The following is a 13,911-nucleotide window of genomic DNA, read 5'->3' as shown; positions in this document are numbered from 1 at the left end:
TGTACGCATGCGCACTCTACTGTCGTAAAAAGATATACAATATTTTGTAGAACTTTGAAATAATATTTCGAAGAGATAAAGTAGTCACAGTATTGAATTGCCATTTTACAAACTGCTCTAAACGCTATGACAAATTTGTATTTGTTTATTAGTTTACGACTGTAAGGTACAATTGCCGTTTTACGTTAAAATCTGTCACTGGTAAAGTGATATGACATTTTGTAAACAAAGTGATTTATTGATGATTTACAGCTTTGTAAAGGAATTCGGTTTATTATGCGCTTGAAATGAACGATTTTGAAGATGAGGAACAGGTTGTCACAGCTTGGTATAAAGCTTTCCGTGCAGGAACCGACCATGATCTGTGGGGTCAGCCAGTAGAAGCCATAGAAGATTACAAAAGGTGTCTCTTCATTACATCTGTAATATTCTGTAAAACAGGTATTTAAACACCTGCTTCTGCCAAACACTGCATGCATCAAACATAAAACAATATGAAAATGCTACCAGAAGTTTGTTTTTAGAGCGCAGTACTGTGGAATATGCAGTTTGCGTAAACCAAGTCAAGTTTTATCGAACCACGGGTTATATTTTAAATAAGAGTAAAGGTAATTTACCAAGGCCCTTTATACATTTGTACTGATGGCCAAGATGTGAGCAATAAATAGTGTTTCAAAGGGACCCAGGTTTAATCCCCATGAGAAGCTATATGCCTTAGTCTAAAATGATAGACGTGTTATACGGGATTCTTCCAATCCCTAATGTCTAAACGGGGGTGTTTTAAAAATATTGAAATTGTTTTAAGTGAAGTATTTTATGGTTTAAATTGATCATAAAGAGTTATATTCGTATTTTGCCATGTAAGTGAAATGTTATTTTGCACTAAACAAGCATTTAATGCATTAAAACAAGTTGTTTACCTTTCCAATAAAACGAAAGTTGACTGACACAGATAACAATTATGCGAAGGGGAACAACTCGATACAATCGTAATAACTCGGCCTCCTTCGACAAAGCTTCGAGATAGACCTCATTATACAATCGTAACAACTCGGCCATGGCTGAAATGTTTCGAGCGATTTAAAACTGTGCCCTGAAGCCTTGCAGGTGCCCTTCATGTATATATCGTTATGTTTTGACAGAATGAAATGAAGAAAAGCCGTCAAATTCATAATTATAAGTTGGATAAAAAAAAAAATGTGTACGGAACTAAAATAAAATAACATTATCTGGTAATATTTCTTGTTTTTATGATATTTTATTGACGCTACATGCTCTAACCCGAAATCCTGATCGGAACAACTACCCACTTTTGATACTAAACAATTTGTACGTGAAGAATTTGCCATATCAAAAATCTAAAAAAAATCCGTCAACGTACAATTATTTGGACTACTATATGCCTATGATAAATATTGGTTATTTCTCAGGAAAGGTAAAATGATTTTTATACGCATATATGAATATTGTCGCACTATAGTGCTAGTTTTATAGCGATGCATTAGAGTGTCAGTCTGCAGAGCGAGAGGTCGTGGGTTTGAACATTGACAGGTGCACATAGCAATTTGTGCAGTCTGTTACATTTGGCAGCCAACGAGGGACCCGTGTTGCATGAGCCTTGAGGTCATTGCAGATTGACCTTTGTCTCTGAAATTTGAGGACAAATTTCTCTGAAATTTGAGGACGAATTTCAAATGGGTAACAGTGTATTCAATATGTATATACAGCGGCACTTATACTGTCTCACTATGGAGCTACCTTTTATAGCGTCTGCCTGCGGTGCAAGAGGTTGTAAGTTCGAACAGGTGCACATAGCAATTTATTGCAGTCTGTTACATATACAAAGTAGAATTAATATATATATATATGTTCATGGGTAAAAAAGCTAGGGCTGGACAACAAATGAGTATTGTCAAAAGATTTATCTTTTTCTTCCAAAGTCTGTGATAATAAATCATGATTTACAAATGTTGAGTATGGCTGCTATTTGCAAAAAAATTCTTTAAATTTTCTAAATAGAAATTTTCTTAATTTATGAAACTAAAACATAATATCAATAGTTTTATATCATGACCAATAAGGCCAGAGTGTAGTCAAGGTGTGCAAAATTATTCAGATTGTCATTTTTTATAAAACTTTTTAATAAATATTGTACAATTGTTGGTAATATTTCTTTTAACTTTAACATGAATCAGTTACGATTATGAAATCAATGATTTATCAAAATGGCCTATCTGATTATTTCCAATTTATGTCCACAATGAAAGGTGCTATGCTGTTAACAGCAATAGTTTATGGTTAATGTCTGATTTTTGATACCTATTATGACAGCTCAGAGCTTATTTATGTTACTTTTTTTCAAAGTGTTGTAATTTTTTTTTTAAAAAGGACAGGTACCTGCAGGACGTATATTTTGGAGTGTACCTGATGAACAATTTTATTACTTGGTACCCAACTGGTATAGTAATACCATCTAATGTTTGGTGCTTTTTTGGTGTTTTATGTCACCCTTCTTGGTTCTTCTTGATGTGCAAACCTTCTTCATGGATGGCATTCCCCACCTTTATGAATGAGTTGACATGAACAGAGACAGCATTTTGTCTTTTCAAATATATTTCATATGCCAAGCAATAAAAAGCTTCCAAACTTGACATGGTTGTTAATTTGATATGCAGTGTATATTTTGTAGACGGGTACAAGTGAGTAATTGACAGCCAGCATTTCTTCCTGTCAATGCCCTAATTACCTTTGAATTGAAGTCTTTTTGTCAGTCTCTTTTGCTATTCATAAACTGCCAAAAAAGACCCAATTGTTCCGTCATGAGTTTTTCAGGATTTCAAAAATTATATGCATACATAAGTGTACCAGAATCATGAAAAAAGGTATTGCACACTCTTTTTGAAAAGAGTATAAAAATGATTTTGTTCAATTTCCACATGAAAGGAATACTGTTTTATTTATTATACAATTACATGAGTGTGTGTTTCAGGTTGTCAAAGCAGTTCCAGAAATGCTCGTCATCTGACATTTCCAACTTTAGCGATGAACAAAAAGTAAGTTATAGATAAATAGGTCATTATACTATTGATACTTCTCATATAAAAACATATTTCTTTAATCCATCATGCTTTTCCACAGTTATTATGCTTTCATTAAAAAAAAAGCAGTGAGGATTGAGGCTGAATTCTATTTTATTTTAGTTCACTGATAATTTTCTTAAACACATGAATGCAAAGTCCATACATAAGGAACAAGCTGCACATGTGCATCTATTAACTAGCAAATGCAGGTACCAACACTTTTCTTTTTTTTTCTCCAGAAAATTGTGGGCAAGATAGCCATATGTCTGGAACTGAGGTGTAGATCCTTACAGGTAAATGTTGGTTCTTTCTTTCAAAAGCTTTGACAATAGTACTGGGAAGCTTGAAATACTCAATACTGGTTGAAGGTAACTTTCTCTTTCGTTGTGCTTTCTCTTTATCAACATCCAAAGGACCCCTTTAGAAATAAGGAGGAATGGGTATTGGCAAAACTGTACGTATTAGAATACCTCAGCAGCGTATTTGTATACCTACCATAATATATTTATTGCCAATGAAAATGGATGATTTATGGTAATTATATTAGTTTTAATGTTAATATTATCATGATATCGTTTTCTGTTTTGATTACACTGTATATGTGATAATGATAATGCTGATTATATTATTTATGTATTTAGTTGTCACATCTGGCTTTGCATCTCTGTATTGTGACAAATTTGTCTGCCGAAATGCCCTAATCACAAGCATAATTATTAAACAGATTTACGGTAATGATGACTATTGATTTCTTTCTTTAAACAAGTTATTGTGTTCATTATAAAAAAACATTTCAAAAAATAAAAAGCTATCAAGCACAATTAAAATGCATTCAAAACAGTCATGCAAACTATATGAAGAGCCGCCAGGGTCAGTTTTATTAATATGATGGGGAGAAGTGATGTTTAAAAGAAACATTATTTTGTGTATGGTATTTAAAAGTTATTTCCATTGATTATTTTTTTTACTTACCTTCATAACTGTTTTTGTTTTTGAGGTATTGACTTCGACTGTACAAAAGAAACATTAGGATCATTAATTTATTTGATGCCTTCATACTGACTTAGTGCATTTGAGGAGTGTGTGATACTTCTTATTACAAGAAGTTGGTGTTGTGGTGTGAAGTACCATTGGTAGGTGTGTTGTGTAGGACCATTGGTTGGTGTGTTGTGTACGACCATTGGTTGGTGTGTTGTGTAGGACCATTGGTAGGTGTGTTGTGTAGGACCATTGGAAGGTGTGTTGTGTAGGACCATTGGTTGGTGTGTTGTGTACGACCATTGGTAGGTGTGTTGTGTACGACCATTGGTTGGTGTGTTGTGTACGACCATTGGAAGGTGTGTTGTGTAGGACCATTGGTAGGTGTGTTGTGTAGGACCATTGGTAGGTGTGTTGTGTACGACCATTGGTAGGTGTGTTGTGTACGACCATTGGTAGGTGTGTTGTGTAGGACCATTGGTAGGTGTGTTGTGTAAGACCATTGGTAGGTGGGTTGTGAAGGACCATTGGAAGGTGTGTTGTGTAGGACCATTGGAAGGTGTGTTGTGAAGGACCATTGGTAGGTGTGTTGTGAAGGACCATTGGTAGGTGTGTTGTGAAGGACCATTAGTAGGTGTGTTGTGTAGGACCATTGGTAAGTGTGTTGTGTAGGACCATTGGAAGGTGTGTTGTGTAGGACCATTAGTAGGTGTGTTGTGTAGGACCATTGGTAAGTGTGTTGTGTAGGACCATTGGAAGGTGTGTTGTGTAGGACCATTGGTAGGTGTGTTGTGTACGACCATTAGTAGGTGTGTTGTGTAGGACCATTGGAAGGTGTGTTGTGTAGGACCATTGGTAGGTGTGTTGTGAAGGACCATTGGTAGGTGTGTTGTGTAGGACCATTGGAAGGTGTGTTGTGTAGGACCATTGGTAGGTGTGTTGTGTAGGACCATTGGAAGGTGTGTTGTGAAGGACCATTGGTAGGTGTTTTGTGCAGGACCATTGGTATATGTGTTGTGTAGGACCATTGGAAGGTGTGTTGTGTAGGACCATTGGTAGGTGTGTTGTGTAGGACCATTGGTAGGTGTGTTGTGTACGACCATTGGTAGGTGTGTTGTGTACGACCATTGGTAGGTGTGTTGTGTAGGACCATTGGTAGGTGTGTTGTGTAAGACCATTGGTAGGTGGGTTGTGAAGGACCATTGGAAGGTGTGTTGTGTAGGACCATTGGAAGGTGTGTTGTGAAGGACCATTGGTAGGTGTGTTGTGAAGGACCATTGGTAGGTGTGTTGTGAAGGACCATTAGTAGGTGTGTTGTGTAGGACCATTGGTAAGTGTGTTGTGTAGGACCATTGGAAGGTGTGTTGTGTAGGACCATTAGTAGGTGTGTTGTGTAGGACCATTGGTAAGTGTGTTGTGTAGGACCATTGGAAGGTGTGTTGTGTAGGACCATTGGTAGGTGTGTTGTGTACGACCATTGGTAGGTGTGTTGTGTAGGACCATTGGAAGGTGTGTTGTGTAGGACCATTGGTAGGTGTGTTGTGAAGGACCATTGGTAGGTGTGTTGTGTAGGACCATTGGAAGGTGTGTTGTGTAGGACCATTGGTAGGTGTGTTGTGTAGGACCATTGGAAGGTGTGTTGTGAAGGACCATTGGTAGGTGTTTTGTGCAGGACCATTGGTATATGTGTTGTGTAGGACCATTGGAAGGTGTGTTGTGTAGGACCATTGGAAGGTGTGTTGTGTAGGACCATTGGTAGGTGTGTTGTGTAGGACCATTGGAAGGTGTGTTGTGTAGGACCATTGGTAGGTGTGTTGTGCTGGACCATTGGTAGGTGTGTTGTGTAGAACCACTGGAAGGTGTGTTGTGTAGGACCATTGGAAGGTGTGTTGTGTAGGGCCATTGGTAGGTGTGTTGTGTAGGACCATTGGTAGGTGTGTTGTAAAGGACCATTGGTAGGTGTGTTGTGTAGGACCATTGGAAGGTGTGTTGAGTAGGACCATTGTAAGGTGTGTTGTGCTCAGCCATCACTTCTTATCAATCTATAGAAAATCAATTAAACTGTGCATAAGTGTCAAGCACTTAGGAAGGTGTGTTGCTCATAAAATGTGTCCTTTCATCTCAAATGTCAATTTTACGCAAGTTAATGCTGCACAATATAGATTTCAAAACAATACTTAATGTTTCAGCCGCGTTTGGAGGTCAGTGTTTAAACAACATGGATTTCACAGCTTAACTTTCTGTCTTGGCCATAATTTTTAACTATGAATGGGAATTCAATCAAATTTTCTAGAATTGTAGAGCAATTCTTTGTTACAATGAATAGGATTTTTATCACATAATATGTTATATACAAATAGCTATCTGTCTGACAATTTTCACATTCCTGTGACAGCCCCTGTTCAATTAATCATGCAATTATACAGTGTACTATATGAGTAATAAAGTAATACTGCATTTTTCTCCAGAACCCAGGAACCTGTGAGGGTATTTCCCTGGATGATCTTAAGAAAATTGGTGCAAGTAAGACTTATTCCATATATAATCAAAATATAACAAAAAGCGAAAGAGCATGATTATTTTATGATTTATTTTTTTATAGAAAAATGAACACTGTAAATCATTTTTTGCTTGTATTTCAAGAACTATTGAACTACCATGTTTATATATTCTCTGCAGCTCTTCAGAATCTCTTAAAACAGAAGGCCAAGGACTTCCCGGTGGACGTGCTGGCAGCTCAGTTGAACTCGCGTGAGAGAAACATAGCAGAGTAAGGGCAGGTTATGAAGTTCACAATTTCAAGTACTTGTCTGAATTTCTATTTTCTTATGTAAAGTACAAAAAACATTCCTCTCCAACTCTACATTATTCCTAAAAAATACTTTGCTGAACACAGTTTCATCAGGTTTTTACATCTGGGAACTGCCAATTTCTATCCCTGTTTGGATTTTGTGTAGTGTTGTGTTGATATATAGGCCAGAGAGCAACTTTAAAAACATATTATTAATCTTTCGGTCCTTGAAGACTTGAATGTAGTGTCTTGAAACCAGAAATGCTAACTTATATAAATATAGCATACTCAGTACTTAATAAAGCTGTTTGAATTATGCATGGACAGGTATGTTTTGTGTATTATGCATGGACAGGTATGTTTTGTGTATTTCAGACTACCAGACTATGACAATGATGAAGACAGGCAGCCATTACGAGGTTTGTAATGGTATTTTGTTTGGGTATAAATTTAAAACATATTGACATCTTTTATTTTACCTGAATCATCATCCTTTAATTAATGAAGTGTTAAACAGTTTTAAGAAAATAATTTATAAACCCAGTAAAAGTCAAAATACCAAAAGCACACAGTCATCTTTAAACTTTGAGTGAGGTAATTGACCTTGCATTCTATAAAATGCTTAGATACATGTATAGTGATGTATAGTAATAGAGCATCTACAGGTTACTAATTGCCTGTCTTTTAAATACTAATGTTTGCACCACCCAGAGCGAGGAAGCCTGTTGCCAGAGCCTGTTTCATTCGGAGGCCGGCCGGTGCTGACCATCAGGATCGTGAAGATCGGTCTTAAAGATGCCAAACAATACATCGACCCCTACATGTCCATATATGTGAAAGGTTGGTAAAGTGGTCTATAGACAATACGGTAATAATAATTAAACTTGTTTACTTAATGGGTTTTTAATTTCTGTAATAACAGAATAATTATTAATATGCCTTTTAGATTTTTTATATAAATGAACTCGAGTTGTCATCACATTATATGATTTTGAATTGTGCACTGCTTTTACCCATATCAAATTAATGTGATGATTTTCCTGTAAATGAGTTGTTTTTTAAGCTGTATATCCATCACGTTTTGCAGGATCTTTATATAACCTGAATTTTCATTACATTATGAGGATGTTTTGTGACTTCTTTTGTGCTGTTAAATTTAATACTTTATAAAAATAGAAATTTGTTTTAGAACTGTTAGAAATTTGTTTTAGAACTGTTAGAAATTTGTTTTAGAACTGTGCTTTAAGCAGGATTTAAGAATAATTTAATATTAATGATATCCATACAGCGAGTTTATGTGCTGCACATTTGTATTGTTTCATTGCATGTTTGAGTTTGAATATATTTTTAAAAGAAAAATTCAAGATTTGAACTCTTGATAATATTTCATCTTGTCATTATAGCAGGGCATCAGTTTCTATGACTCATGTCAGTTTTTCTATTTCTCTTAATCACAGATTGTGTATACCTTTATGTTTACCAAGGAGGGTTTCAGCCACTTGTTTATTGCAGACAGTCAGGGTGCTGATCTAACGAGTCACCAGGACACGCCAGTGGCGAGTGTTAAGGAAGACTCATATGTGATATTCAACGTTGATGTACACATACAGAAAACTCTGGACAGTCTACCTCCTGGTATAGTAGTTTATTAATTCACCTTTAGTCTTTCCCACAGAAATAAGATGTTGTTGCATCATATTTGCCTCGCAAAATTAACTGTAACAGTTTGAGTGTACAGAAGCCCTATTAAAAGATTTAAACTTTTCACCTGACATTACAAACAGGATTATCAAGCAGAAAACAGAGTTATTAGAACTGTCTATATTTAGCACTGTCTAGATCACAAAGTGAAAAAGGGGCTATATAGGAATCACACGCATTGTTATGTCTGTTCCATCTGTCTGTCCCACTTTTATGTCTCCTCAATAACTTTGTCATTCATGGCGGGATTTTGAAATAATTTGGTAAAAGTGACAATCATTATATGACAATGTTGTGCCCAAGTCTCCTGTGTCTCTAGTGTGAAGGTCACTGTGCGGCTCTGAGTTTTGCGATATAAGCCTTATTGATGATAGTGGTTCATGTCTGGCCATGCTTGGTTAAATTCAGAAATAATTTTGCATATATATGACCACCAGAAGATGACACCTGGGTTCGTAAGTTTCACTGTCAAGGTCACTCGCTTGACTGGGTCAAGGTCTCTGTCCATGTTTGAGTTATGTGCCCTTAAACATCAGTTTAACACTTGAGCTATATTGAAGATTTTAGATTTATCTTGTGGTAAATAAGAATTTTATTCCTTCTTATAATCTTAAAACATGTAATATGATTTTTTTTTCAATTTTTGCCTGAGTTAAGCAATCACATCCTGTGTAAAGGCGGCGTGTGAGGATAGTACCGTAAATGACTGGGTATAATACGATAGGGGGTGTTAGACGCAGGCAAAAAAATCCGTGAAAAATCTGAGAAAAAACCTTTGAATCTATGTTTTGGGTTAAAGGTAATCACTTCTGTGATAGTTCTAGTTCCTATTATATTAATAGAATTTCACATGGGATCTACATGTGTATATTCAAATAGTTAACAAAAAAAGTATTTTATCATTCTCAGTATGCATTGTTTAAGTAAATGTTTCATTTTTGTTTGTACAGTCACTTTGGCAAGATGGTTATTATATTTCTTAACATTTCAGCACGAACTCAGATTGTGGTAATTTTTTTTTTCATCTGCATTATTTTCATTTTGTATGATTCTTTTTTATGTAGACATTTTAGGATGTGATGGTGTTGTGACTTTTTCTTTATAAATGTGGTGGTGATCAGTGCGAAGATATTTGCTCCATCTTTGGGTTAAATATGAACATCACTTTACCCATGTTTATGTATATGTGTATGTATATATATATATATATATGTATAATGTGACTTGAAAGGATATGTATATTGTATTAGTTGGGGTAATGATTTATTGGTTAAATGGTTTTTATATTAATTTTATCATTCAGTATTTATCCATTATTAAAATATTTGTGTTAACATTATACAGGTGTAGATACATATATAATTTTAGTATATACTCGTATTAAAAGTTTTATTGTCATACAAAAGTCTAGATAAACTTTTCAAGCCAAACACTTATACACATGGCCGTCAATATGAGCAAGTATATGTGTGTGTAAAAGTATATGTGCAAGTATATGTGTGTGTACAAGTATATGTGCAAGTATATGTGTGTGTACAAGCATATGTGCAAGTATATGTGTGTGTACAAGTATATGTGCAAGTATATGTGTGTGTACAAGTATATGTGCAAGTATATGTGTGTGTACAAGTATATGTGCAAGTATATGTGTGTGTACAAGTTAATTTGTGTGTACACATACATGTGTGTGTACAAGTTAATATGTGTGTGCATGTGTATATATGTCCGTTGTATGTATTTCAGGTTATGCAGTTTTCTTTGAGTTCAAGCACTACAAGCCGAAGAAAGGGAGCGTGAGCACGCGGTGCTGGACAGTCATGGAGAGTGATGAGATTAAGGAGGGAACAGCCGTCCTTGAACTGTGAGTGGCATAGTTCATGTTGTTAGGGGGTTGCTTTTCATTAATAAAAACGACATTTACATGCAAATACTTTCATATGTAAGAAAATAGGTAGGATAAAAGTAAGAAAAAGGGTTCATCGCTAAAAAGGATTCATTGCTTTATAACAGCTTACTGTTTGTTTTTTTTAACTAATTAAACAGAAGCATCGATTCAGGAGTCGAGTCAACAAAAAATGCAAATAAGGAATTACTGAACTCTTATTATCAGAATATTCCTTTCATGGGATGTTTATTCAAAATATGTATTTAAATATTAAGCCTTGTACAGTTCGATGATTTGCCTGTTGCTATAATCATGTTAATGCCAAGAGGCCCTTAGTGGTGTGTACTAGGTCAAATACAGTGATTTATTAGTTTATATGCAGTACTGAATATCAAGGATAGTATTGGTGACTGGATAGTGACCTTATGTGAATGTATTGCAGGTATAAGAAGCCAGCCAACTACAGAAGGAAGAATGTTCAGCTCTTCACTGTCAAGCCGCTCTTCCTGCACTTAAAACTCTCCATCAATCTCTGATGTTAACTATCACCGCATTTCATAGTCCCAAGTGTTCCCACCGTCCTGAATGTTTACAAGCTCATATTTTAGACCTTTTTGCATAGAAATAGCTAGGCTCCCTAACATCTGCTTTAAGAGTAAAACACATTTTAGAGCCAGTGATTTACATGTTATGATATGGCCTCCCTTGTCATCGTTCAAACGAAGTCTGCAATCTACATGCAGGAATCTATTTCATGCGCTTTGAACAGTAATTAAGTCCATAAAAGCACAAGCATTATTCACCATCTCTGAAAGATAATAATGACATTAAATCCTACATGGGTTTTACAAGAGAAGTTTGAATGTTAGATAATTATGTGATGGCTTTCTTTCAAAGGGCTTCTTGCATTCCAACCTTAAATCATAGTTTATCTTATTATAAGTCATAGGTGTCAAATGCATATGAATTACTCTGACTTCCTATGTTAACTGTGATGCATGAATACAGTGTCTCATCATTCAATCAAACAGAATGCTGTTTTTGATAACCAGTGTGATATTTATTTGTCTCAACATAGTTTTACAGTCATATAGCATAGTTTTAGTCACTAACATTCTCATGTATTGCATTTAATACCAAGGTTCAATTAACTTATACTGTGATATGAAATATACTTCAATACTAAATACTAGTATATCGTTCAATTACTCACATATTCTACTACATGTGAACTACTACAATGTTAAAAATACTGTTCAGCACACATGTGAACTACTACAATGTTTAAAATACTGATCAGCACACATGTGTACTACTACAATGTTAAAATACTGTTCAGCACACATGTTGTCACCTTAGTGCAAGAACTCAATATCTGCTTCTATTTTTATATGCAGTTATTGAGTTATTGCACTAAGGTGACAATGTGTACTACTACAATGTTAAAAATACTGTTAAGCCCACATGTGTACTACTACAATGATAAAAACACTGATCAGCACACAATCATGTGAACTACAACAATGTTAAATATACTGCTCAACACAGTCATGTTATGTACCTCTAAAATGTTCAATATACTGTTCAACACGTGTTATGTACTACTACAATGTTAAATATACTGTTCAGCACACGTGAGAAACACCTACAATGATAAATATACTGTTCAGCAATTATGTGTACTACTATAAAGTTACATATACTGTTCAGCACATGTTATGTACTGCTACAATTTTAAATATACTGCTCAGCAATCATTTGGATTACAGCAATGTTCAATATACTGCTCAGCCAACATGTGTACTACTACAGTGTTAAATATACTGCTTGAGCAAACATGTGAACTATTACAATGTTAAATATACTGTTTAGCACACATGTGGATTACTGCAATGTTAAATATACTGTTGAGCACACATGTGGATTACTGCAATGTTAGATATACTGTTTAGCACACATGTGGATTACTGCAATGTTAAATATACTGTTCAGCACACATGTGGATTACTGCAATGTTAAATATACTGTTTAGCACACATGTGGATTACTGCAATGTTAAATATACTGTTATCTGAATATCTGAGTATAATACTGTTCAGCACAAATGTGTAGTTTTACAATTTTAAATATTTTGCTCAGCACACATGTGTACTCCTACAATGTTCAAATAACTGTTCAGCACACATGTGTGCTACTACAATGTTAAATATACTCCTCAGTACACATGTGTGCTACTACCATGTTAAATATACTCCACAGTACACATGTGTACTACCACAATGTTAAATATACTGTTCAGCACACATGTGTACTACTACAATGTTTAAATAACTGTTCAGCACACATGTGTACTACTACAATGTTAAATATACTCCTCAGTACACATGTGTACTACTACAATGTTAAAATAACTGTTCAGCACACATGTGTGCTACTACAATGTTAAATATACTGTTCAGCACATGTGTGTACTACTACATGTTTAATATACATTTTAGCACACTTGTTTACTACCACAATGTTAAATATACTTGTCAGCACACATGTGTACTACTACAATGTTATATAATATATATATAGAGAGAGATATCGTTTTGCGCTGTTGTGAAGTTTGTTTAAGTGTATAGTATTATTTGTTTATATTGTAACTGAAGGTTGTATATTTACATGTTTTTAATTCCATTTTGTTATGTAACACAGGGTTCAAAACCACACATATACTAAGCTAAGGATCTCAGTTACTATTTGTTTGATGTGACTATAGTTTATTGCCAAGTTTTGTTGCATGTATCTTAGCTTGAGACTAGTTACAACAAATACACTTTACTATTATGAATTGATTTAGTTTGACTACTGAATATCTGAGTATAATACTATTTTGACGTGGTAATGCAGGTAAAACTTGTGTTGATCAGAATTGTTAGAACTGATTATGTCCATGAACGATGAATTTGAAAGTGTCATCATGGTCTACATGTATGTTTAAAATGAAATAATTGTAAGTGGTTTTACTGTTGCAGTCAGTAAAAAAATGTGTTCAAATTCTCTTTGATAATGAAATATAATAGTCCGGTATTATTATTGTTGTTTATATTTTTGGAGCTTAATCTACATACATTTAATAAAATCAAGAATTAATAAACCAATCTGAACTTTTTACTGAATACTTTAAGTATTCTCATCATTGAACTATTTTAATAAGATATTATTCCACTCACCTATATAGAGTATAGATACATGTAGTATGATACAAAATTATATATTAAAATAATGTAGCCTTGCTTATACAGTTGTATACATGTATATTTTATTTGAATAATACTAATAATAAATAATAAGACATGAAATCACGTTGATTTTTTCCCTTAAATGTTTGAACTTTTAAAGTTCTTTTTGTTGTGTTTTTAAAGAAAAAAAAATAATGTGTATTGTTACAGGCTTGTTAAGTATCTTGGACACTGCTGGTCTAGACATAC

At 34.6% G+C, this 13,911-nt stretch overlaps 1 protein-coding gene across 2 annotated transcripts; it reads left to right on the top strand.

The window, feature by feature from the left end:
• The first annotated feature begins 124 nt into the window (after positions 1–124).
• LOC128210032 (axin interactor, dorsalization-associated protein-like) lies at positions 125–13,762 on the top strand. Of its 2 annotated transcripts, XR_008257100.1 has the most exons (11): positions 125–403; positions 2,990–3,053; positions 3,320–3,373; positions 6,527–6,581; positions 6,738–6,828; positions 7,225–7,268; positions 7,561–7,689; positions 8,362–8,484; positions 9,542–9,558; positions 10,294–10,411; positions 10,878–13,762. XR_008257100.1 is itself a non-coding variant. In XM_052914339.1 (10 exons), exons 1-10 carry the CDS (start codon positions 288–290, stop codon positions 10,969–10,971), a joined length of 888 nt encoding a protein of 295 aa, XP_052770299.1. In that variant the 5' UTR covers positions 130–287; the 3' UTR covers positions 10,972–13,762. The 2 variants fall into 2 exon arrangements, 1 of the variants encoding a protein (XP_052770299.1); XM_052914339.1 differs by lacking the exon at positions 9,542–9,558 and having other exon boundaries at positions 130–403.
• The last annotated feature ends 149 nt before the right edge of the window (positions 13,763–13,911 follow it).

The sequence above is a fragment of the Mya arenaria genome, chromosome 11, assembly GCF_026914265.1.
Source record: "Mya arenaria isolate MELC-2E11 chromosome 11, ASM2691426v1".
In the NCBI taxonomy this organism is placed as follows: Eukaryota; Metazoa; Mollusca; class Bivalvia; order Myida; family Myidae; genus Mya; species Mya arenaria.
This window is presented reverse-complemented; position numbering and strand designations above follow the sequence as displayed.